Source organism: Arachis duranensis, chromosome 9 (genome assembly GCF_000817695.3).
Source record: "Arachis duranensis cultivar V14167 chromosome 9, aradu.V14167.gnm2.J7QH, whole genome shotgun sequence".
Classification (NCBI taxonomy): domain Eukaryota; kingdom Viridiplantae; phylum Streptophyta; class Magnoliopsida; order Fabales; family Fabaceae; genus Arachis; species Arachis duranensis.
The window spans coordinates 108,730,852-108,755,624 of record NC_029780.3 but is presented as its reverse complement, the minus strand read 5'-3'; the positions used below and the strand labels follow the sequence as shown (position 1 = coordinate 108,755,624).

General features: G+C 37.0%; 2 protein-coding genes and 1 pseudogene across 3 annotated transcripts; all 3 read left to right on the top strand.

The window, feature by feature from the left end:
* Positions 1-5,873: 5,873 nt before the first annotated feature.
* Positions 5,874-7,765, top strand: LOC107466948 (cytokinin hydroxylase-like; annotated as a pseudogene).
* Positions 7,766-11,084: 3,319 nt separating this feature from the next.
* Positions 11,085-12,384, top strand: LOC107466920 (uncharacterized). Of its 2 annotated transcripts, XR_001587821.3 has the most exons (3): positions 11,085-11,503; positions 11,790-11,892; positions 11,996-12,384. XR_001587821.3 is itself a non-coding variant. In XM_021131158.2 (2 exons), the coding sequence occupies exons 1-2, from the start codon at positions 11,258-11,260 to the stop codon at positions 11,799-11,801; spliced, it is 258 nt and encodes an 85-aa protein (XP_020986817.1). In that variant the 5' UTR covers positions 11,085-11,257; the 3' UTR covers positions 11,802-12,384. The 2 variants fall into 2 exon arrangements, 1 of the variants encoding a protein (XP_020986817.1); XM_021131158.2 differs by having other exon boundaries at positions 11,790-12,384.
* A 3,421-nt stretch (positions 12,385-15,805) lies between these two features.
* On the top strand, positions 15,806-16,738 carry LOC107466895 (uncharacterized). Its single transcript, XM_016085903.1, has one exon. It carries the CDS (start codon positions 15,806-15,808, stop codon positions 16,736-16,738), a length of 933 nt encoding a protein of 310 aa, XP_015941389.1.
* Positions 16,739-24,773: the final 8,035 nt, after the last annotated feature.

The following is a 24,773-nucleotide window of genomic DNA, read 5'->3' as shown; positions in this document are numbered from 1 at the left end:
TTCAAATGCCTCCTACCAAATGGAAAAGAAATCATTTCAAGGAATGTCCTCTTCAATGAGTATGAATTTTCTTATAACAAATTCTTTAGGAATTAACCAATCCAATCCCTCCCTCACACCTCACCTTCCACCTTCACACCTTCCTTGCCAAATCTTCTACCTGAAACTAACTTCAATTCCACTCTTAAACCCAAAATTCTCCCACCTTCAGCCACCATCTTGCCCAACCAGCCCACCCCATTTTCCTCATCAAGGTCATCAGCAAGTCTTCCAGCACAACTTCTCACCTCAGCAGCAAGCACTTCTAGTCATTACAATGTCTCAACCACCCATTCAACATCAGAATCTTCAATTCGAGGCAACACCTCCACTCCTACTGCAGTAGCACTCCAAGTGACACTAACCCTTTACCCCACATCTTCTCCTCAACCACACCATCATACATTGCATACATTGAATGACACTTCCAATATGCTCAATTATATATCTGAATCATTATCTACTTCATCTTTTTCTTTGTCTATTAATCATAATTCTGATATCATTGCTGCTATTTTTTTTTCCTTGGAACTCCCTTAGCTGCAGATGTGCCCGAGCAGGCCCCAACTAAGATAGTTTTTCCTGCACTATCAACAGCTACTATAAATTACCATCCCATGTAAACAAGGAGCAAGTCAGGCATCTTCAAGTCAAAAAATTATGTAGCAGTGTTCAAAGAGGCTTCATTTCCACCCACACTCCTCACCATGTTTGCAAGCTCCAAAGATCATTATATGGGCTGAAACAGGCCCCTAAAGCCTGGTTTACCAAGCTGAAAATCACTCTCAACAAGTTTGGCTTCGACAACACCAGATCAGACACGTCACTCTTTACCAAATTCACACCTGCATCAGCGACTTATGTTCTCGTATACGTAGATGACATTCTAGACACAGGAAACTCTCAAGCAAAAATCACAGTCTTAGTCAACCAGTTATATGCAGTATTTTCACTAAATGACTTGGGAAAAATGAACTACTTTTTGGAAATTGAGGCAGTAAAGAATAGCGACCAGGTAATGATCCTATGCCAAACAAAGTATATCAAAGAACTCAGTAAGGATGCAAGAAGCCAAAGCAATACCTACTCCAATGGCATCTAGTCTGAAAGTCTCAGCGCAAGGTGGAGAATTGTTTCAAAATCCAGCACAATATAGATTAGTTGTTGGAGGACTCCAATATGCAACAATCACAAGGCCAGAAATCTCTTATGCAGTAAACAAAGTATCGCAATTCATGCACCAACCATTAGACAGCCACTGGAAAGCGGTAAAGCAAATTCTCAGGTACTTAGCAGGGACATTTTAGCATGAATTAAAGTTCCAAAAGTCTGATGAGAGTAGAATTTATGTATTCACGGACTCAGATTGGGAAAGTGATGTAGACGACAGAAAGTCAACAAGTGAATTTTGTATCTTTTATAGACAAATCTTGTCTCTTGGTCCAGTCGAAAGTAACATGTTGTATCAAGAAGTTCCACCGAAGCTGAATATAGAAGGACAGTTGCTGGACTTGCTGAAGTCATTTGGTTGTAGAGCTTGTTGAATGAAATGAGGATACCTTGCACCACCAAACCAAATCTATACTGTGATAGTTAGAGTGTTCTACTACTTTTAGCCAATCCAATCCTACACAATAAGAGCAAGCACTTTGAACTCAATCTCCACTTTGTTAGAGACTATGTGACCGAGAAGAGTCTACATGTGATCTATATTCCAGCCTAAGAGCAGATAGCAGATTGCTTAACAAAACCTCTGTCAAGTCCTACCTTTCAAAAGTTCAAATTGAGATTGAGAATTGCTGACAGAAGATGTAATGGCAGCAGGATAATTGAAAGCCTAGACAACAAAGTTGATGTTAATAATTCAGAAAGCACAATAGACAAGAAGGAACAAAGCACAGGTATCAGAAACTCAAATAGCAGGATTGATGTTAAGAGTATTGAGATGCTATATGACAAGACACGTGCAACATATTAGAGTTTGTTAGAGAAATCGGTTGGAAAAAAATCAAGTCAGTTACATCTAATTAAGAGTAGTTAGAACTCACTCATCACCATAAGTACCAATGTACTGTAATAAACTAGTCAGTTCAGTTAATACAACTCATTTTTTAGAAAATTCTCCTCCTTCTCTCTCTTGATCTCTTTTTCGCTCTTCTTTCATTCTTGTTCTTCATCTTCATGAGTCTGATACTTTCACACATCCATAATATTTGAGAGCGTATTATTTGATTATAAGTTCGATATCTTTGTTAATATACTATAATTTGATTTATAAAATATCAAATTCTGTTTTTTAACTTATCTATATCCTTAGCCATTTCAAATATTTTGTATTTGAGTAACTACTTGTGATAAAGCTAAGAGCCAAATTAAACATTATGATCTACTCATGAGGAGCACCACTTCAGAAAACTAAAAAAGCATCTTGTGATTATTTTTCGGCCAACATTTACTTGTGAAGAAGCAGAAGAGGCACGTTTGTAATGTTTTGTAATACTGTCATATATATATGTAGCTAGGCACTCAACAAAGATAAGTCCCATTACCGAAAACGTTTCTTTGCTATTCCGGAAATAAATTAAAGTAGGTAATAGGTTACTGGCCGACCAAATTATTTGTTTATATGGGACTAGATATTGCCCTATTAGCTGGTAATGATTTTATTTAATTTTTTTATTATTTTTATAAGTTTTCGGGAAATATGACAGTGCAACAATATTATCAGCCTTATATATATCATGAGTTCACTTCGCCAATTATGGTTATTAGACGAAAAAGGTTCCTACACGCATAACACGACATTCATATGATTGAAATATTTAGAGAGATTCTAAGCTACAACAAGATTAGTATTTCCATTATCAAACTAAAACTATCTAATTAATAAGAGAAATACAAAATAACTAACTGAATTTATAAGCCACAAATTTACCACATCGTAATAGAACTTAAAGAAGGCTCTCGCTACACATGGCCTATACATATATAATAATGTTGTGTTTGTTTTGTATTTATTTTGTAATTAATGTGATGTATCTGTTTGTAAGATTTGTAAAGCGAGATGATCCCGTGTATACACTCCGCGTTTTAAGATTGCACGAAGTACACAATTTTGTTCTTTTTTTATTTTCTGTTTGAGCAAAACAAAGTGGAGTTTGATCTTTCTCTGTCAAATGATATTGCGTTGACGACGTCATGTAGTGGTCAACCACCTTCTCTCTTAGCTTAGGATAGAGTATACCTTTCATTTTCATTTCGTACCTCTTTTTCTCCCTTCATCCTCCGCCGCAATTTGCCATCTTCCAAACACACCCACACATTCATTATTTTAATTAGACATGCGTTATTGTGTGAAATTTTATAAAGCATGTTAAGAGACACTTATAACTTTCAGCTTTTAACAAATTTTATTCTCTCTACCTTTTACCCAGTCAAAGGATATTTATTTATTGATAAAGTGTCTGTGCCAAGGATCCATTTAATCATATATATAATATATGTATAACTTGATGAATTAATAATTTTTAATTGGTGAACTCTATCATGCCCTCTGTAAAATAAAGGATAAATTATTCTTTGTGGCATATACAATGATTATTAATAAAGAGAAAGTATAAGGTATCAACGTATTATCTGCCAACTTATTACCAATAATAGTTAATTATTATATTTTAAACATATATATAAAGAGACACATCCAGAAAATATATCTATAAAGACATTTCTATTAATAAACATAGCCATAAAAAATACATTTTTATTAGACACATCCACAAAGATACTTCCATTAACACAGTTATAAATAAGAGTTGGCAGAAGTTGGCAAATATGATGTTGGTAACATAGCGGGATTGATTGATAAATTAACTTTCAACCAGAGTTCCAAAGTTCGAATAAGATCGTCAAATCTAATTGTTATTTCTAATACGATCGCTAAAAAATCCAAAAACGAGAGAGCTAAAAAACTGATAGAAATTTGTGATATATTAATTAAAAATGATGGTAATTGGTGCGTGAAAGAAGACACAAAGGTATTTTATTTTTTATTTTTTTTTAATTACTCTTAAATTATTTTTCAATCATTATTCAGATAATAAAAATCCTAAAATAATAATTATTGACTCATTATTTTTATGACTAACTAATATTTTTATTTGTGTTTGTTATATAGTTATACAAGGCTGTGAGAGTTGGTTATCTGAAGAGGAGTATCATTGTTGATCCTATTGAATTTTAAGAAAAATACAAAGAAGAAAATCTTAAGAAGAAAAGAGCTGAAAAATTAATAGATGTGCTTGTTGAAATGGGAGATTGAAAGCATATGAACAAGTTCAAAATCCTAACCTAATTGATTGAAAATGGTGATTGGATTTGAGAAGAATTATGGTTTTAAAATTGGAGAAGAAGAGGTGTATTTAGTAGAAATTATGAAAATGACACTATTATCAAGTTTTAAGAGAAACATCGCGTCAATTGAAAAAAAAAATAGAAGATAATGTAAATTTTGGAGTTCTAGTAGAAAAATAATTTATGAATAATTAATGTATATGTTACAAGGAGTAATTTATCTTTTATTTTAGAAAAGATAGAGTAGAATTCACCTTCTTAATTTATCTTTGATTCAACTCTAAACTTTCAGAATTATAAAAATTCTGAGAACAGTGTAAATTGATATTAATAAAAAAAAGCCAATCATTTTTAGTATAAATTAAAATTAATCACTAAAATTAGCTATCAGAATAAAATATACATCAAAATATAAAATATATATTAAACTAACGCAACATATATTGATCATCAATGTTTTATTAATTATCAAGGTTTTGTTTCTATTAAATAATTTTTTACAAGGCAAAAAAACATTTTGTTTGTTTCCTTTAATTTCTATCTCATTTTCCATACAAATTTGTGCTCTCTAAATGTTTTCACTCTTTATTTTTATCTTTGAGACAATTAGATTGATTGAGGATTAATCAATACTACATGTTTCTCTCTTATATTGATAGGCCATATAAAATAATTCCAAGATATCAGCACAAATACTTAGTTGGAAAGAAAAGCTAGCCCTTATTAGTCAGAATAATAATAAAAATGACAAATACTAATGGATTCTAGAAAAAAAAAAGTGTAACCGTTTCTGTAAATTAACTCTTCATTAAAAGTTAAAGAAACAAAACTAAAAAAATAAAACACTTTAAATTATAAATTTGAATAATTAATATAAAATATAATTAAAAAATACTAGAATATTATCAAAATTTATTGTTTTTAATCATTAGTTAATCATTAATATTAAAAAATATGGATTAAAGTATGTTGTTAGATTACTAAAATAAAAAAATTAAATTGATAGCTAAAAATGATAAATAAAAAAAATAAATTTTGATATTCTTTTAATACTTTTCTATAATAAATATAGAACTAAAACTTGTTTAATTAACAAACATATTCTTTAATAAAAAGTGTTTAAGGATATAGAAAATTTGCCCTCAAGAAAAGCCACAGTAATTAGTGTAAAAGAATAGTTATTTTATAAGAGCACTTTTGATAATGAATATTTGTATAAGAAAATGTTAAATGTATTATTTTTGATGCTATAAAAAGGTGTTGAAAGTGAATGCAAGGGTGAAAAACCGAAAAAGTACTTTAACGAAATAATAATAATGAGATTAAATGCAATATATACAAGGTTGACATGAAATGTATGTATTCTATTGTTTGAACATACACCACCTCAGCTTCTTATTATAAATAGCAATCCATAACACTTGGTTTTCGGCAACACAAGCAAATTAAATCGTAGTTATTAGATAAGAGAGTAGTTCACCATCATGGAAGTTTCAGGGCTATGTGGTATTGTTGTTGCTGCGTTGGCATCATTTTTGATGTTATTGGTCTTGATAGTAACATACGCATGGTGGATTTCCCCAATCCAAACACATAATAAGCTTAAGAGATGTGGCTTTGGAGGCCCAACCCCATGCTTCCCACTTGGAAACATCCAACACATGAAAAATATTATTAACAATAATAATGATCTCATCACTCTCACCCATGATATACACTCTCACGTTTTCCCCTACTTTTCCTCTTGGCAGAAATCTTTTGGTAATTAAGTACTCTTATTAACGTCCAGTCAACTTAACGTGAAATTAATAGTTAAAAGTCGTTAAATAATTTGAATAAATTTTTATTTAACGGCTAATATAATATTGCATTGTGTAATTTGATTATGACTAATAATGTATGTAGAATTCTTGAAGAAGATGTCGAAGGAGGTAGAAGCTAAGAGATGGGGAAAGCCAAATGTGTTTAGAGATGACAGAGAGGCCATGTTTGGGAGTGGGTTGGTCATGGTTGAAGGCAATGATTGGGTTCGCCATCGCCACATTGTTGCACCCGCATTCAATCCCATTCATCTCAAGGCCATGCTCACCATCATGCTTGCATCAACAAACAAAATGGTACAAGCATGGCTCTCACAACTAAACTCCGCTTCCGCCACAATCGACGTTGAGAGGGACATTGTAGCCACCGCCGGAGACATCATAGCAAGAACCATTCTCGGCATCGACGATGACCACAACGCCGCACAAGTCTTCCGAAAGTTGCGAGCTCTTCAAATGACTCTCTTCAACACCAACCGCTATGTTGGGGTTCCATTCGGGAAGTACTTCAACGTTAAGAAAACCCTAGAGGCCTACAAGTTAGGAAAAGAAATTGATGAGCTCTTGTTGTCTATCATTCAATCTCGCATGAGTCACAGATCATCCAAATCGAAGAGCGACTTGTTGGGTTTGCTGCTTCAAGAAAACGGTGATTCGCTAACAATGAGGGAGCTTGTTGACGAATGCAAGACATTCTTCTTTGGCGGACATGAAACCACGGCGCTTTCTATCACCTGGACATTGCTGCTTCTGGCTATGCATCAGGATTGGCAGAACCAACTGAGAGATGAGATTCAACACCTTCTTTCTCGCCACAACCACGTTATTGATCTCGCCATGCTTTCTGGTTTAAACAAGGTACGTATATTTATACACATCATTTTCTTTTTTTAATTAAATTAGAGTACTGCTAGGAACCAATGGTCTAGGCGTACGATGTGTACAACAGATTATATTGAGTTACAAAATAAACATCACTCATCCTAAAAGTTTCAGTTGATGAAAAAGGGTAACATTAATGGTTATATCTCTGATATTCTTTAAACATTCATTATACAAATATTCCATTGGCTCCTTATACTTTCTTATTAAATTATAGCTTAATTAATAAATTAAAGATTATGCATCAGATGAAGTGGGTGATGAATGAAGCTCTAAGGCTGTACCCTCCATCACCAAATGTGCAAAGGCAAGCAAGAGACGACATTCAAATTGATGGTTTAACAGTGCCTAAAGGAACCAACATGTGGATCGATGTGGTGGCCATGCACCATGACCCGGAGCTATGGGGAGAGGACGCTAATGAGTTCAAGCCAGAGAGGTTCATGGAGGATGTGAATGGTGGGTGCAAACACAAGATGGGTTACTTGCCATTTGGATTTGGAGGGAGAATGTGTGTTGGTAGGAACTTGACATTCATGGAGTACAAGATTGTGTTAACCCTACTTCTCTCTAACTTCTCTTTCAACATTTCTCCAACTTACCATCACTCACCATCTATCATGCTCTCTCTAAGGCCTACCCATGGACTCCCACTCATACTTCAACCCCTTTAGCTTTTATTACTTCTACTAAGTACCCTGCCATATCTGTGTGCTTCTACAATAATTGGAACATTGCACCCGCCCCCCCTAGTAAATTTTTCTTCTTAATCAAGAATGGAATCAAATTATGCATTACTTTGTATGGTATATTCTACATGCTGCACTATTAGTTAAGGGTTTATTTAAAAAAAAAAATTTAAGGAGTCAACACTTTTATTAAAAGAAGAATGTTAGGGTTAGTAATTTTTGTAATTTGTAGCCATCAAGTAATTATTAATGATAATTTTAATGGTATAAGATTTTATCTAATGGTGTGAGATTACTCACTTTTCTTTTACTGGTTACATGCTTTCCAAAATTTAATAAAATTGCTGACCCCTTAGACTTTTTCTTATTAAAATTTAATCAACACTTAACTAATAAAAAAATAAATAATCTCATATTGTAATTTTACATCATTAAAACTACTATTAATAACTACTTAATAGTTACAAATCACAAAACATACTAGTATATAGTATTTCTCTTATTTCTAAATGTCCTTTCTACATATTTTTTTATACATTTTATTTTTAGTATTAAAAGTAACTAATACAAATTGTTTTGTTTATATATATATAAACAATAATATAGACAATTTACATAAATAAAATGATTGAAGGAAAACGTTACGTAAATACAACATTTGCAAACTCTCCAGATGCAAATGCAACAAAAGCAATTGTATGTAATCCGTGACACCCTATAACAGTTTATGACCAAATTTTTTGAAAGCATAATCCGCTACATCCTATAACGAATTATGAGGAGAGTACCAAATTTTTTGAAAGCATAATCTTGCTATCACTACTTTCACCATGGATTTAGATGATCAGCTGGCGAGATTCCAATTCTATGCGAATTTTGCAGAGATCATATGGGGTGACGACGTTCATCAATACCAGAGTCTGATTCCAGGCGGCCCATCTGACCCTCCGGAGTATAGGCCACAGCCAGCGGATGTTCCATCACAGGTTCCTGAGACCCAGCTCCCGATCGACCTGAATGAGTCCGCAGGCAGTCCATACGACACTTGGTTCGACATGGGGGGACGCCCCCATCTACATTTGGAGTTGGGCTATAGGAGGCTCCACCCAGAGATCTGCGAACGGCCAGAGTTAGGTGTTCGACTCGATGTGACACAGGCTCGCACCTACTTGGTCCATTCGGGGGCTACTATAATGTTGATGGTGACTAGCAGTAGCGCCCATTGTCTTAGTTCCGACCGTTATCATTGTTTGAATTATGACTTATTTATTTTTTGTTAGGGTTAACGACTTGTAACAGTTATATTTTGTATGACTTATGTAGTTAACTTATTTTGTATTAGTTTTAATGTCTGGTGGCTATTATTTTTGTATAACTTATTGCAAATGACGACTACATTTTGTATCAATTCGTACATTTTGCATCATGTGTTGTTACTATTACACAGATTTATATAATGAGTCACTCTCCTCATAATCCACTACAGAATGTAGCAAATTATGCTTTCAAAAAATTTGATTATAACTACTACAGGATATAGCGTTTTATGTTATGCATGCTCTCAACGTAATCCGTGAAAAAGTATAGCAAATTACGTGTATTTAAATTCTGTTATAAAATGTCGTAAATTATCGATTATATACATTTATTTTTGTTGCATTTGTATTTAGAGTTTATCAATATTATATTTGTGTAATATTTTCTTCAACCATCTTATTTGTATAAATTGCCCAATAATATCCATTGCATGCATATATAACCTGAGACTGAGAGAATGATGCAATGACGATGTTGACAGGCAATACATATGCGAGGTATGTAGATTTAGATCTCTTCGTTTTCAATGCAATTATCATTTCGACATTCTGACACTCTTCTCCAATATCATCATCATACACCTAATCATACCAATAATACGTACGGACCATCAAACCACTCTTCTCCATATCCATCTCATTTAGTAACTAGTCTTTCATCATGCTTCACACTTCTAGAATGCGAATCATGAGGTTAATTCACGTTACAAAATATATTACCCCATTTGTCATACTTTGTCTCTGGACTGCTTTCAGTCACGTTTATTTTTAATTACTATTTTAATAATTTATTCTTAATACATAAAAGTAGGTATATAAATATGCATTATATTATTTTTGAGATATTTTTTTATTAATGTCATATCAATAATATTGCTTACTTAGCATAATTTTAAAATTAACCACTCAATTCTTACCAAATCAACTATTATTTTCAAATCAATAAAAAATAAAATATAAAAATAAAAAACTAAAAAATAGAATCCAATAACTTTGTAACCTTCAAATATATTGAATTCATATTTCTATATTTATTATATCTTACCGTTATAAACAATACAATAAATTTATAACCGCAACAATTAATTTATAAATTAAAAATTTTAAAAATGAAAATTATATTTTATTATTATAATTATGTTTATTATAATTATTTTAATTTTTGCCAATGAGTTATACCTCAAATGGCATAATCTCCCATATTGGTCGCGAGTTCGAGTCTCTGTAACTTTGGTAAAAAAAAATAATCATTTTAATTTTTAGAAGTAACACTAGGTACAAAGAACTATTATTGTAGTTTTTACTTATTATTAAAAACAAATTCTATTTTATTTTACCAATATAAATTTTAAAAAGAATATTTGAAAATTAAAAAAAATTTATTAAAAGAGTATCAAAACGAAACCAAAAAATATGATATTAGACATACATTTTCATATTAGATACAAATAAAAAATTAAAAAATAGAATCCAATAAATTTCTAACCTCCAAATACATTGAATTCATATTCCTATATTTATTATATCTTACCGTTATAAACAATACAATAAATTTATAACCGCAATAATTAATTTATTAATTTTTATAAATAAGTAATAAACATTCATATTACAAATGTCATAATAATATTATTAATCATAATAAATTTTACGTTATAAGTATTTAAATTCCATACCATTTAAATCATGGTTCTGAAAATCGAACCGGACCAACCGGTTCAATTGGAATAACTAGGAACCGGCACTTAACCGGTCCGAATAACGTCAAAAACCGACTAGCAAAAAACCGATAGAAAAACCAGTCGAACCGACGGTTAACCGGTGAACCGAAAGAACCGTCCGATTTTTAGCGGTTTTTTGTTTGAAAGCTAAGATGCTAAACGACGTCGTTTTGGCGTTAAAAAAAAATAAAAAATAAAAGAAAAAAAACACGTAAATGGAAAGAAGCCCTAATAGCAATCAGTTTCCACTTATTTGAGAACCCTCCATGCCCTGCCCCAATACCCCCGATTTGCCATCCTAGACCCCACCCCTCTCTTTCTCTCTGAAAATTGGAGAACCCTAATCCCCAAACGGCCAAACTCTTCTCCTCCGAACTTCAAACGCAGCCTGTACCCACCATTTCTCTTCGAAGTCATCGTCACTCTTCTCCTTTGCACAGATGGTGGGTGCGGTGCCACGTGTGGAAGGCTGGAAGCTCTGTTCGGTGGAAGTTCGAACGCAGCCCGCAACCGCCATCCCTCTTCTCATCCTTCCTCATTTCGCCGCCGTCGTAGGAAGGTCTCCTACTCTCCTCTCCTCTCATCGTTCTAGGTCATCGTCTCCTCTGTTCGAGCTCTCTCTCTCTGTCTTTGCTGGTAGTTCCCACTCCTCCGTCGCCGTCACTACCTTTCCTCCCTCACCGCCAGTAAGCACTGTTGCTTGGAATTATTTTTGCTTGTTTTGTAATTTGTACTGTTATTAATAATATTGAATTGCTGAATGCTGATTTGCAGATTTTGTTAATACTGGATTTGCTGATTTTGTTAATACTGGATTTGCTAATTTTGTCAATTTGAACTGGCTTTACTGATTTTTGGTTGCTGAATGATTCTGTATTTTTTTCTGAGTTAATTTTGGTTATGTTTTTACACTTCAGGCTCTCATGTTTTTGCTTTTCTTTTGTGTTGATGTTGAAAATACAATTCTCACAGTGGATAGAGTAAGTTTCTAAATCCAATAAGAAAGCAGTTAATAAAGCATTGTTAGGTGCAAAAGAAGCTATGCTTGGGATTAGATGAGGCTGCAGGTGTTCCTGTAAGTTCTTTTCATTGATTTTACACTTATATTATGCTTCTTCTGTCTGAATGATGTTGATTATAAATGGTATCTGCTGCTAGTAACTACTGTTTCTTTGCAGTTCATACAGATTGAACTAGAATCACAAACAAAACTTTTGGATGCTACACTGAACTTGGAAGGAGTGTTGTTGGCTAGAGTTCCAATAGCATGAGGATTTGATGTTGTCTTTGCTGTTACTTTAGGAGATTCAAGCAGCAATGTGAAAAAAAATATGGAGCTTACTCAATGTTATTTAATATTTGAAATTATTGAATTTAATTATTTGAAATTGTATATTAAATTTTTAATAATTTTATTTAATATTTAATTAAACCGGTTGAACCCCGGTTGAACCCTGGTCAAACCAGTGAATTATTGAACCAGTGACCTACCGGTTTATTGACCGATCCGGTTCTCGCAACCTTGATTTAAACTACATATATAAGTCTCTTATTACTATTCCTTCACATGACATCAAATTTAGCACAAAAAAATTTATTTTCGAACTGCAATGAGAATCTAATGATCAGGTATGACAAAAAAAATCACAACATGCATCATACATTCATACTTACTCAAATACCATATACCTATTGATAACATAAATTGAATATTGGAATAGAAAAAGATCTTCACAATTTTAGCAACTATATAAAAAAAAGAAATAACTATATTTGTGCCACATGTAATCAAACACCACAATATCCAACAATAAGGTAACTCTATATACTTTTCGTAATCTCATCTGTCAAATTATTAGTTGCTAGCCCAATACTTATTTTAGGTTCAGAATTCAATTAAAGGTTTTAGATCAAAGTATTACAACAACTTTTGTACTATTTGATGGCGACGCAAAAAACTTATTGGGCACAACTGCTTCAAATCTAATGACATTTCAGAAAAATAATGACATTGAAGCACCACCCCATCAAGAGATTAAGGAGGAAGAAAATCATACAAATTCAAGATACATCTTCGAAAGAAGAACATACATACCTAGATGGAACCAAATAACACAATAGAAAGTGCATCAAACTCAACAATTCATAAAGAACATGTTTTCTCAAGAACCTACGACAAAAAGAAGAAAGCATCAACTCTAACAACCAACAAAAAAAGGAGGACGAGTACCACATAAGATGACTAAGTCCATCAACTAAAACAAATGCAAAAATCAAACCACCAAACAAAAAATGTCACTTTGTACAACTCTAACATCCAAATTTTTTGTACTACAAATTATTTAAAATAAAATACTTTTTAAATTTAACTTCAATTTACACATATTTAATGTATTTCTACAAAATATAACCATTTTTAATATTTATTATATACTATCATTAATTTATCGTCCCACGCATTGCGCGGATCTCATTCTAGTTTGAAGGTTGTGTTGGGCTTAGAAAAGGGGGGTTGAATCTATGCCTTTCTTTTTTAAGTTGCTATTATGACCTTTTAAAACAGAATTACAATTCTGATTCTATTTGAACTCAGCAGCGGAAATTTATGAGATAATTTATTTTTGTCTCATGAATATCAGAAAACAGAACTTCGCAGAGAAGAGAAAAGCGAACACCAACATGTATCCTGGTTCGGTTGCCTTGTGCCATGCAACCTACATCCAATCTCCTCCACAATTATGAAAGAATTTCACTATAGTTAACAGAATTACATACACCAATTTCACACTCAAGTTCTATCCTAACTTGACATTGGCTATGCTAACTCCTAACTATTCACTCTTAATGCTAACCCAACTAAGAAAGGGATACCAAACAGGTACAAAATTCAAGACACTTAGCCAACCTAAAGAAATCAGAAAAATAACTCTAGTCTTTTCTCTCAAGTGTATCACTCAGCCTTTTTCCACTCATGGCTTTTACTTGAGCTTTCTCACAATGCCTTTTCTCACAAGAAATTACAGAAAGATAAACTTGGAAAAGTACATTACAATCAATAAAACATGAAAGAACAACAAGCTTCTTTTTATCTCCTTGCATGTTGCTTGGTTCTTCTTCCAAGGTCAATACCTTGAGGCTTGAGCTTCACCAACCCACATGTTCACTTTTCCTCTTTAATCCTCAGAGTAGAAACTTTCCCTCTGAGTTCCTCATCTTGACCGAAAGCCACAAAGCAGTAACCATAGAAATCTTCTCATGATCAACTTGATCTTAGCCATTGAAAAACTACTTGGTCCCCAAGTATCACTTGTGATCATAGATGTGAAACAGAATAGCGCAGAGAACAACTTTTCCTTGAATACCATTTAAGGATAGAGCAGAGAGTTGGGAAGAAGAGATGAGATCGAGTTGCATGTATGAGGAAAAGATTTACCTATAACCTAAGCTTGATTTGGTTTGGATTTATTGAGATGACTTCTGCCTTTCAAGCTTAGTTTCTCTTTCTTGCTTCTTTGGTGATTTGCTTGGTGAAGAAGCTCTTTCACTCTCGTTCTCTTTCTTACTTTTCTGAAGCTGATTTGACTTGGTCAGAGAGAAGAGATACGTTGCACATTTTGGAGGAGTGAAGAATTCAATCTTACAAGAGAAGCTTTGTGGGATGGATACGGGCTTGGATCGGTTTGGTTCATGTAACGCGTTTGGCCCATCTGATTTATTTGGCTTCTATCTTTTTGCTTTTTCTTGGGCTTTTGATTTTTGCTTTCAGCCCAATCATCCTTGCTAATTGCTTTTTATTCCATTTGGGCTATTGAAATTTTGGCCTACAACAATAAACAATTAGTAAAAATAAGTACAATTAATCAACACCAATTATTTATTTTGCCCAAAAATAATGTTTGTCATCACTAATTAATTTAGTTAATTTCTTAACTCAACATAGTTTTATATAAATTCGGGTATAAAGAATTCTTTTCATAAAGTGTTGGTCTAAGGAGTGATTTTAAATCTTTTATATTTTGTTAGATGTTTAATATCGACCAAGAATATGGTGCCAATAACTTTTATAAATGTGAGATAATTATTAGTTACTTACTTAGGGTGAGTTAATTTAATATACTATATTAAAATTTAGCCTAATAATCTTAAAGAATGTAAGAATCAAGATGGAAACTAAAATATAGTCAATTTTATGTTAAAGTTGATAACTGAAAATTATTAGATAAAAATTTAATCAAATCGATTTAACTATTTAACTGTTCTTAATTATTAATTTTACATTAAGTTAGTTGAACCTGAATTTTTACCTAAAATTAATTCTGATTATGATACCAGAAATTAATTATAGAGTGACGATAATTTTTGCACGGAGAGGGGGAGGGGCTAAATAATTAACATTTCCAACCTTAGTGAAAATAAATATTGTTCATACCCTGGCCCAATGATAAGGCACAGAACCCAACGAAAGGCCCAATCCAAAGGATTGAGCCTCGCCCTATACCGACCTTCTCCCTACGAAGTCGGTTCTCACCACGACATACCCCAAAGAAGTCGGGGACGAAGATTAGCTGGCCGATAAACACTCATTCAAATGAGTAACTGCCCCTAAAATCTCTCTACCCACTTCCAGAAGCCATATCGTAACCTCCCTAAGATAAAGGGACGGTTATACACCCTAAAAAGTGGAACTACTCCAACGGTGGTTATTGATTCACCACTATAAATACACTGACATCCCTCAGGTATCTCTAAGTTCCAATACATTCTGAACCTGCTTAACCTCATGCTGACTTAGGCATCGGAGTGTCTTTGTAGGTACCACCCCCCATTCACTCGTACTCACAAGTCGGACGGAAGCCCAGAAGCACGATTCTCTTCGAAGGTTTCTCTCCACTAATGATTGGGCCAACCTAACGAGTCAAGCCCATTACCTCCGGTTACCCAACAAAGCGTGTTTGGAAATTCAAGATCTGCCCACAGAGGCAGTTATCATGGGATTAGTAAATGGACTTAGGGAAGGACCCTTCTCACAGTCCATATCAAAAAGGCACCCGACCTCTTTGAGTGATGTACAGGAGAGAGCGGAAAAGTACATCAACATGGAGGAAAATGCCAGACTGAGAGAGTCGAGTTGGCGACCTGGACACCCTCCCTTGATAAAAGAGAGGGAGAGGGAGCCCAAGAAGAAAGAAGACCTCGGTCTCGATAGACCCAGGAAATATCACTCTTATACTCCTCTAAAGGTCTCTATAGTGGACGTATACAGAAAAATTTGCAATACTGAAAGGCTGCCGCCTCCCAGGCCCATTAGAAATAAAAAAGGGGGAAGTCGCAGCGATTACTGCGAGTACCATAAAATATATGGTCACTCAACAAACGACTGTTACTACCTCAAAAATGTGATAGAAAAGTTGGCCAGAGAAGGCCGACTTGACAGATATCTCATGGAAAGGTCGGACAATCATGGGAAGAGAAAGCGAGATGACGCAGATAGAAGATACCCACCACCGCAGACTCTGGAGAGACATATACATATGATCTCAAGTGGATTCACGGGAGGGGGACTCACCAAGTCCTCTCGCAAGAGACACCTCAAGCAAGTCTACCAGGTCGGGAGCGAATCGCCCGACCTTCCCACCATCTCATTTACAAAGGAGGATGGGCAAGGAGTAATCCCTGGACACGACGATCCAGTGGTGATAACCATGATCCTAGCCAATGCCCATCTCCACAAAACTCTAGTAGATCAAGGAAGCTCGACGGACATCCTTTTCAAACCCGTGTTTGACAAGCTAGGGTTGGATGAGAGGGAGCTAAGAGCCTACCCCGACACCTTATACGGGCTAGGCGAGACGCCAATAAAGCCACTGGATTCTTACCCCTTCATATTACCTTTGGAAAGGGGGAAAAATCCAAAACTCTGAGTATAGACTTCATAGTCATTGACGTGGGGTCAGCATATAATGCCCTAATCGGGGTGCAAGGGCCAAAGAAGAGTTGCGACCATAGCCAAGAGGAAAAACTGAGGAAATACAAGTCGGCAAAGAGGAGGGAAAAAATACCAACATAGGAGCCAACCTAGGGGAAACCCTGAAGCAAGGGTTGACTAAGCTCCTAAGAGACAATTCTGACCTCTTTGCCTGGAAATCCTCCGACATGCCTGGGATAGATCCCGAGCTTATGTCCCACAAGCTCTCGGTGCATCCAGGATCCCGACCTGTACAACAGCGAAGGCGCAAGCTCGGCCCGGAACGAGTCCTAGTGGTGGAGGAGCAAGTACAGGCACTCCTAGAAGCCGGCTTCATCAGAGAAGTTAAATATCCAACATGGCTAGCAAATGTAGTGCTAGTCAAAAAGCAAAACGGCCAATGGAGGATGTGCGTCGACTACACCGACTTAAATAAGGCATGTCCCAAGGACCCTTACCCACTCCCAATTATTGATACTCTAGTAGACTCTAGCTCGGGGTATCAATACTTGTCGTTCATGGATGCCTACTCGGGATATAATCAAATCCCTATGTATGAGCCAGACCAAGAGAAAACATCGTTTATCACGCCCTGAGCAAATTTCTGCTACGTGGTCATGCCATTTGGATTAAAAAATGCAGGGGCCACATACCAAAGGCTGATGAACAAGGTGTTCGTCCCCCCACCTCGGGAGCTTAATGGAAGTCTACGTAGACGACATGCTAGTAAAAATCAAGGAAGAAGCTGATCTCTTGACAGAACTCTCGCAAGTCTTCGACACCATAAGGTTACACGGGATGAGGCTAAATCCCGCAAAGTGTACCTTCGCAGTGGAGGCCAGAAAATTCCTAGGGTTTATGCTGACGCAAAGAGGGATTGAAGCAAATCCCGATAAGTGTTAAGCTATACTGGAAATGAAGAGCCCGACTTGCTTAAGGGATGTTCAACAACTAAATAGCCGACTTGCAGCCCTCTCCAGGTTCTTGGCAGGATCAGCATTAAAATCCCTTCCACTGTTCTCTTTATTAAGAAAGGGATGCCAGTTTGAATGGACTCCAGAATGCGAAGGAGCGTTCCAGGAGTTCAAAAGGTTCTTGAGCCAACCTCCAATCCTAACCTGACCTCTAGTTGGGGAAGATCTCGTCCTATATCTGTCTGTAGTAGACAAAGCTGTCGCATCAGCCCTGATAAGGGAGGACGAGGTCGGACAACATCTAGTGTACTTCATCAGCAAAGTTCTATAAGGCCCCGAACTAAAGTACCACAAACTGGAGAAATTTGCTTACTCCTTAGTAATAGCCTCACGGAGGCTACGACCTTACTTTTAAGCTCATACGATAAGAGTCCGAACGAACCAACCCATGAAGCAAATCCTCCAAAAGACGGATGTTGCAGGGAGAATGGTTCAATGGGCAATAGAGCTCTCCGAGTTCGACTTGAAGTATGTAACTCGGACAGCAATCAAAGCCCAATGCCTCATGGACTTCATAGCAAAATACGCGGGAGATCAAGAGAAAAAGCCAACTGCATGGAAACTTTATGTAGATGGATCCTCAAATAAGACAGGAAGCGGTGCAGGCATAATACTGGCTGACGAAAGGGGAACCCAAAAAGATGTATCCCTCAAATTTGAATTTCCAGCTTCAAATAATCAGGCAGAATATGAAGCCCTAATTGTAGGATTGAAGCTGGCAGAAGAAGTCGGTGCAACAAAAGTGATGATATACAATGACTCTCAAGTGGTGACCTCCCAGATAAATGGAGAGTATCAGGCTAAAGACCCGAACATGAAAAGATACTTGGAAAGAACTCTGGAGTACCTCAGGCACTTTGTGGAAACCGAGGTTAAGCACATAACCCGGGATCTCAATAGCAGAGTAGACGCCTTCTCCAAGTTAGCAAGTACCAAGCCAGGAGGGAATAATAGAAGCTTGATCCAGAAAATTCTCCAAGAACCTCTGTGGTAAAAGTAGAGGACAAACGAGATGTCCTTGAGGTAACTGGGCTAAACCTCGGGATGAATCCCTTGGTCGAATACCTAAAATTTGACATCCTCCCCAAAGAAGAAAAAGAGATTAAGAAAATCCGGAGGGAAGCACAACATTACACTCTGGTGAAAAATATCCTTTATAAAAGAGGAATATCAACGACATTGTTGAAGTGCGTACCGACCTCAAGGACCACTGAAGTACTAGAGGAGGTTCATAATGGGATCTGCGAAAACCATCTCGGAGCCAGGTCGCTAGCTAGGAAAGTAATCCAAGCCGGATTCTACTGGCCGACCTTGCAGAAAGATGCCACAGAATTTGTGAAAAAGTGCCAGCCATGCCAAATGCATGCAAATTTTCACGTGGCTCCCCCCGGGGAGCTCATTAGTATAACTTCTCCATGGCCCTTCGCAAAGTGGGGAATGGATTTGTTAGGTCCTTTTCCCCAGGCGCCAGGACAAGTCAAATACATAATCGTGGGAATAGATTATTTCACAAAGTGGATTGAAGCAGAACCATTAGCCACTATCACAGCCCAAAGAAGTCGGAGGTTCCTCTACAAAAATATCATCACAAGGTATGTAATACCTTATTCCATTACTACAGATAACGGAACCCAGTTCACCGACTCCACCTTTAGAAACCTAGTGGCCAGTATGAAGATCAAACAGCAGTTCAGCTCGGTGGAACATCCCCAAGCAAATGGACAAGTCGAAACAGCCAACAAAGTCATATTGGCAAGGCTAAAGAAAAGACTACAAGATGCAAAAGGAGCCTGGACAGAGGAGCTCCCCCAAGTGTTGTGGGCTTACCAGACGACACCACAATTTGCCACTGGAGAAACGCCCTTCTGACTTGTCTATGGTGTAGAAGCTATGATACCAGTGGAAATTAGTGAACAAAGCCCAAGGGTGATCCTCCATGATGAAATCGGGAACATACAGGGGTACAAAGAGGAACTTGATTTGCTCCCCGAAGTCCGAGAGCAAGCCCAGATAAGAGAAGCAGCATTGAAACAAAGGATGACTATCAGGTACAACAAAAAAGTCACTCGAAGGAGCTTCACCCCAAACGACTTGGTCTTAATCAGAAATGACATAGGAGTCAACAAGTTTGGGGAAGGAAAGCTCGCCGCTAATTGGAAGGGACCATACAAGATTAGGGAAGTCCTAGGAAAAGGCTATTATAAGGTGACCGACCTAAATGACACCGAGTTACCAAGGTCGTGGCATGCTTGTAACATGAAAAGGTACTATAGTTAAATGCAAACTCTATTCCCTGATGTACTCTTTTTCCAACTTCACGATTTTTTCCCAAAAATCAAAGGGTTTTTTCTGAAGAAGGGTTTTTAACGAGGCATCACAGTAGAGACTAAGAGGGAATAGATTATTAAAAACCCTTAGTAACAGTAAGGTACCTTCCCAAATAAATAAAGATCTTTTACAATATCTCTTATAAATTCCTTCTCGTTTGTTTTTCTTTCTATGAAACGCGCCGACTTAAGCTCGACAAAGCATGAAAATCCCATGAACCGACTTAGATGGTCGTCAGGATAAAACGACGAGGTACAAGTCAGTGTAAAGAGGTTATAAAGGTTGATCATGAGAAACTCGGAGACACTCCGACTCATAAGTCGAGATGAAAAATCGAGTAGGAGAAAAAACGCATCGCAAAAATAACCTAAGTCATAGGAACTCAATGAATCAAAAAATTGAGTATAAAGGAATACCAAAAAGAGATCGAAAAACCTATTAAAAAGCCAAAACTAAAGGCTGTCCTAAGCCCTTAAAACAAAAAGGCTCAAAAGGGACAGACAGCCTAGAAAAAGGTTTTCAAAAGATCAAATGGGTTTTTCAAAAATGCCAAAATCAGAAAAGCATGCACACCAAAAGGTAACTAAAACCCTTATCCAAAAAAGGGTATTTTTTGTTAAACTTAAACCCTTATCCAAAAAGGGTATTTCTAAGTATTTTTTGTTTACGGCCTTAAGAGACCAAGGAAAATGTCAACCAAGTCACCACCACAAACATAAAAAAAAGAGTTTAAAAAAGAGGGGACCCACAGGCCGGGCCCCCATATAGCCAACAAATTTTTTAGAGAACATCACCACCAGAGTCGGGAAGAGTAGTCGGAGCGCCATCAGGACCAAGGAGAGAAGTGTCCATAGGAGATGGAGAGGAGGTTCTGTGAGACCTCGAGGAACTCGGAGCATCCTTTGGACGAGGAGGGGACTCAATGATTCTCTCCCCCCGAGTCTTCAAATCTGACTCAGAGACAACCTCGAGAGCAGGAGGAGAAACTATGGAACCATCAATGACGACCTTGTCAGGATCCAAAGGAGAGAGATCCAGGTCGGGAGCAAGGACTCCGACCTGCTCCTTAAAAATCCTCCAGGCCTCCTCGGCTCCTTCAGCAATAGAGTCCTCCAACTCGGCGTAAGCATTCAGAGAATTCAACAAGTCCTTCCTCACCTCCACGAGGTCCTTGAACAAGCTCGAATAACTCTCCTGCGCCTTCTTCCTCAAGCCCTCCTCCATATTGCATTGGACTTGTAACTTGCTCTCCTTCTCCCGAAGGCCATCCCTCTCCTCCTTCAACTTAGCGACATCCTCCTTCAACTCCTTCTCATGTTTCTAATATATGAGAAGCCTTTCCTCCAACTCTTCAACCCTCGAGGTTGAATCCAGAGAGCTAAGAGGAGTCTTCTCAAAAATATCAAGAAACTTGGTGCACACCGCCGCCGCCCTGATATTCTCCTGAGCTAGAATAGTGAGGTGGTTCCAGATAGAAACATCATCCATACCTATACGGGTATGGGGATAGATGTATTTTCGGATAAATGCAGGAACATCCACCTTAGCTTCACCTTCAAAAGAAGAGCTAGACTCTAAAGTCTTATGCTTCTTCTTCTCTGGCTCAGGAGAAGGTCAGGGGGGAGGGGGCGGCTGAGAAGAAGCCGAGGAGGAAATGATGATGGGTTGAGAAGGAGTCCCCAAACTTCGGGAAGAAGGGGAAGGAGGAGGAAGAGGAAAGCTAGTTACCCTGGCGCTGCCAGCCCTGGCACGGGACCTCGCCTTGGCCTCCTGGACTCTCTGGTAAGATTCACTGAAATTCTTCTTCGCCATTTCTGTAAAAAAAAAGCAATTAGTAGCCAAAAAAGTCAGAAAAGTTGACAAAAACAAGTCGCAAGTCGAAAACAAAGCCGAAAAATAAAAGCTACCTAGTTGTGTCTGGACAAAGGTCGGCGGCCCCTGGAGAAATTTTTTGGTATCTAGATATGAGGCCCTCCCCCACACTTCTCGAAGGAACCCCACAATGGCTGCCTCCACTTCATCTAGATCGTCCAAACCATATTTCTCATAGGGGGAGGCCTCTAGCCAGTACAGAGGAAAGCGAGGGGAAGAACTCTCGTCTAAGAAGAAGGGGTGGTGACCCTCTACGCCTTGAACTTTGAAAAAATAATTTTTGAAGTCATGGGAGGATTCATCAAAAAGGGTGAAAACTCTCCGACCTTGTATAGCTCGGAAAGACACCCATTGTTGCTTGTTATTTTGCCCACTGAAGGGCTTGGTCATGTGGAAGAGATAAAAGAAAATCCTCAAAGAAGTCGGAAAGTCTAAAGCATGGCTGATAAACTGGTAGATTTTCAGAAAACCCCAAGAGTTGGGGTGAAGTTGGGTAGGAGCAACTCGACAGTGACGTAAAACAGCCATTTCGAAATCAGAAAATGGAAGAAAAACACCCAAACGGGTAACCATGCTCTCATACATGTAGAACAGAGGGACCACCTCAGTGTCCCTCCCAAAACAAACCCGGTCTTCCGGACCCGGGACCACGAATTCATACTTCGACTCATCCTCCTCGGATGTACAAATTCGGTGATGAGCGCGAAGGTTGGTGATAAATTCGGTATCGACCAAAGGTTCCTCCCCTAAGACTGTGACATCGACCCATTGAGCAAGAACTTCTACAGAAGACATTCTTTCCTAAGGTATGATGAAAACCTACAAAGAGAAAAGAAAAAGAATAAAAAACGAGAGTTCCTAAAGGAGCATGGAATTAAACAGAAGCCTACAACGTCACCTTCTCCCTCTAAATAATAAAAGGCATGCAAACAGAAGCACTTAGTAAAAGAGAAGGGGAGAAAGAACCAACCTTTGCCCAGAAAAAGGTAGAAGAAGATGAAAGCCTTCAAACAAGAATTCCCCACGAACAGATAAGAAGCAAATTTGAAAAATCGTAGAAACGAAACAACGACAGAAAGGGAAAGTATTTATAAACACGTTAGGGGCATAATGGTAAAAACAAAAGCGGTCATTAATGAGTGCACCGTTACCAAGGTAATCAATCCCTACGCGAACCTCTAACGGACGCGACGTTTGATTAGACGTAACTGTGAAAATCAAAAGCCACGAAAAGTCATGTCGGATCACGTCGATTCCCTCACAAGTCGGCTACGACCCCGAGTAGAATACTCAAACCCAAGTCTTAAAAAAAAATGGGCTCGAGTAGGGGCACTGTTCATACCCTGACCCAATGATAAGGCCCAGGACCCAACGAAAGGCCCAATCCAAAGGATTGAGCCTCGCCCTATACCGACCTTCTCCCTACGAAGTCGGTTCTCACCACGACTTACCCCAAAGAAGTCGGGGACCAAGATTAGCTAGCCGATAAACACTCATTCAAATGAGTAACTGCCCCTAAAATCTCTCTACCCACTTCCAGAAGCCATATCGTAACCTCCCTAAGATAAAGGGACGGTTATACACCCTAAAAAGTGGAACTACTCCAACGGTGGTTATTGGTTCACCACTATAAATACACTGACATCCCTCAGGTATCTCTAAGTTCCAATATATTCTAAACCTGCTTAACCTCATGCTGACTTAGGCATCGGAGTGTCTTTGCAGGTACCACCCCTCATTCACTCGTACTCACAAGTCGGACGGAAGCCCAGAAGCACGATTGGGTCAACCTAACGAGTCAAGCCCATTACCTCCGGTTACCCAACGTAACAAATATATTCTTCCATGAAAAAATATAAAAAATGAAAACAAAATCTTTAAATTAAACGTGCATAATTTTATTTCCTAAATTCAAAGAATGGGACGATTTCCGTGTTGAAGGGTCATAAGTCATTATGCTTGGTGCTGGTCAATCACACACTCCTAGTGAGATTCACCCAATCCACCAAAAAAAAAAAGAGAAAACTAGTTTGCTCCATAAGAGAGCTAGGGACTGTTTTGTCATTGTCAATCATATATAGCAGGAAAAATTTGCATGAAGGAAATAAAGTAAACAACTAAGAGCAGAGGGAGAAAGCAAGTGGCAAGTGGAACACCACACGTTATTTAATATTAGTAGTTTTTGTTTATTTTTATAGTTATTATTTTAATTATTTTTTTATCAGAAATTAGGCTTTATTTTAATGCATATATCTTTTTAAATTATAGGTAAACGGCCGAAATCCAAAATCAAAGAACGTGACACTTTTAATAATATTGCATTCTCTATCTGTTATTATATATTTTTCCTTAAAAGAAAAATGTGAAAGATGTTAGTTGTAGTACAAATTTCGAACCTTTTTGTCACATGAGATCCAATTATAGTCCTCATCAATAATTCCATCTATATATTCAAGACACCTTAATAATATAAGTTGCGTTTGCTCGCATTGTAAAATGAAGAGAGAAAACATTGAACAACATTATTTATCAGAAAAAGAATTAAGATATGTGTTGCATTATTGGTTGTATAACATGTGGAGTGTAAAGTTTTCGTCACAAAATCAACATTTGTTGCTGCTCCAATAATATGCAAAGGAGGATAACTATGATATTATTTTAGAATTGAATGGAAGCAACTCAATTATATTTTATAATTATAAGCGTCTTCATATATAACGTGAAACTCTACTTTAGCATCTTCCATGTATTTCTTTTGTTTGTGCTGCATCTTGCATAATAAACCTCAATTGTTTATGTTAGAAAAACTACTCAACT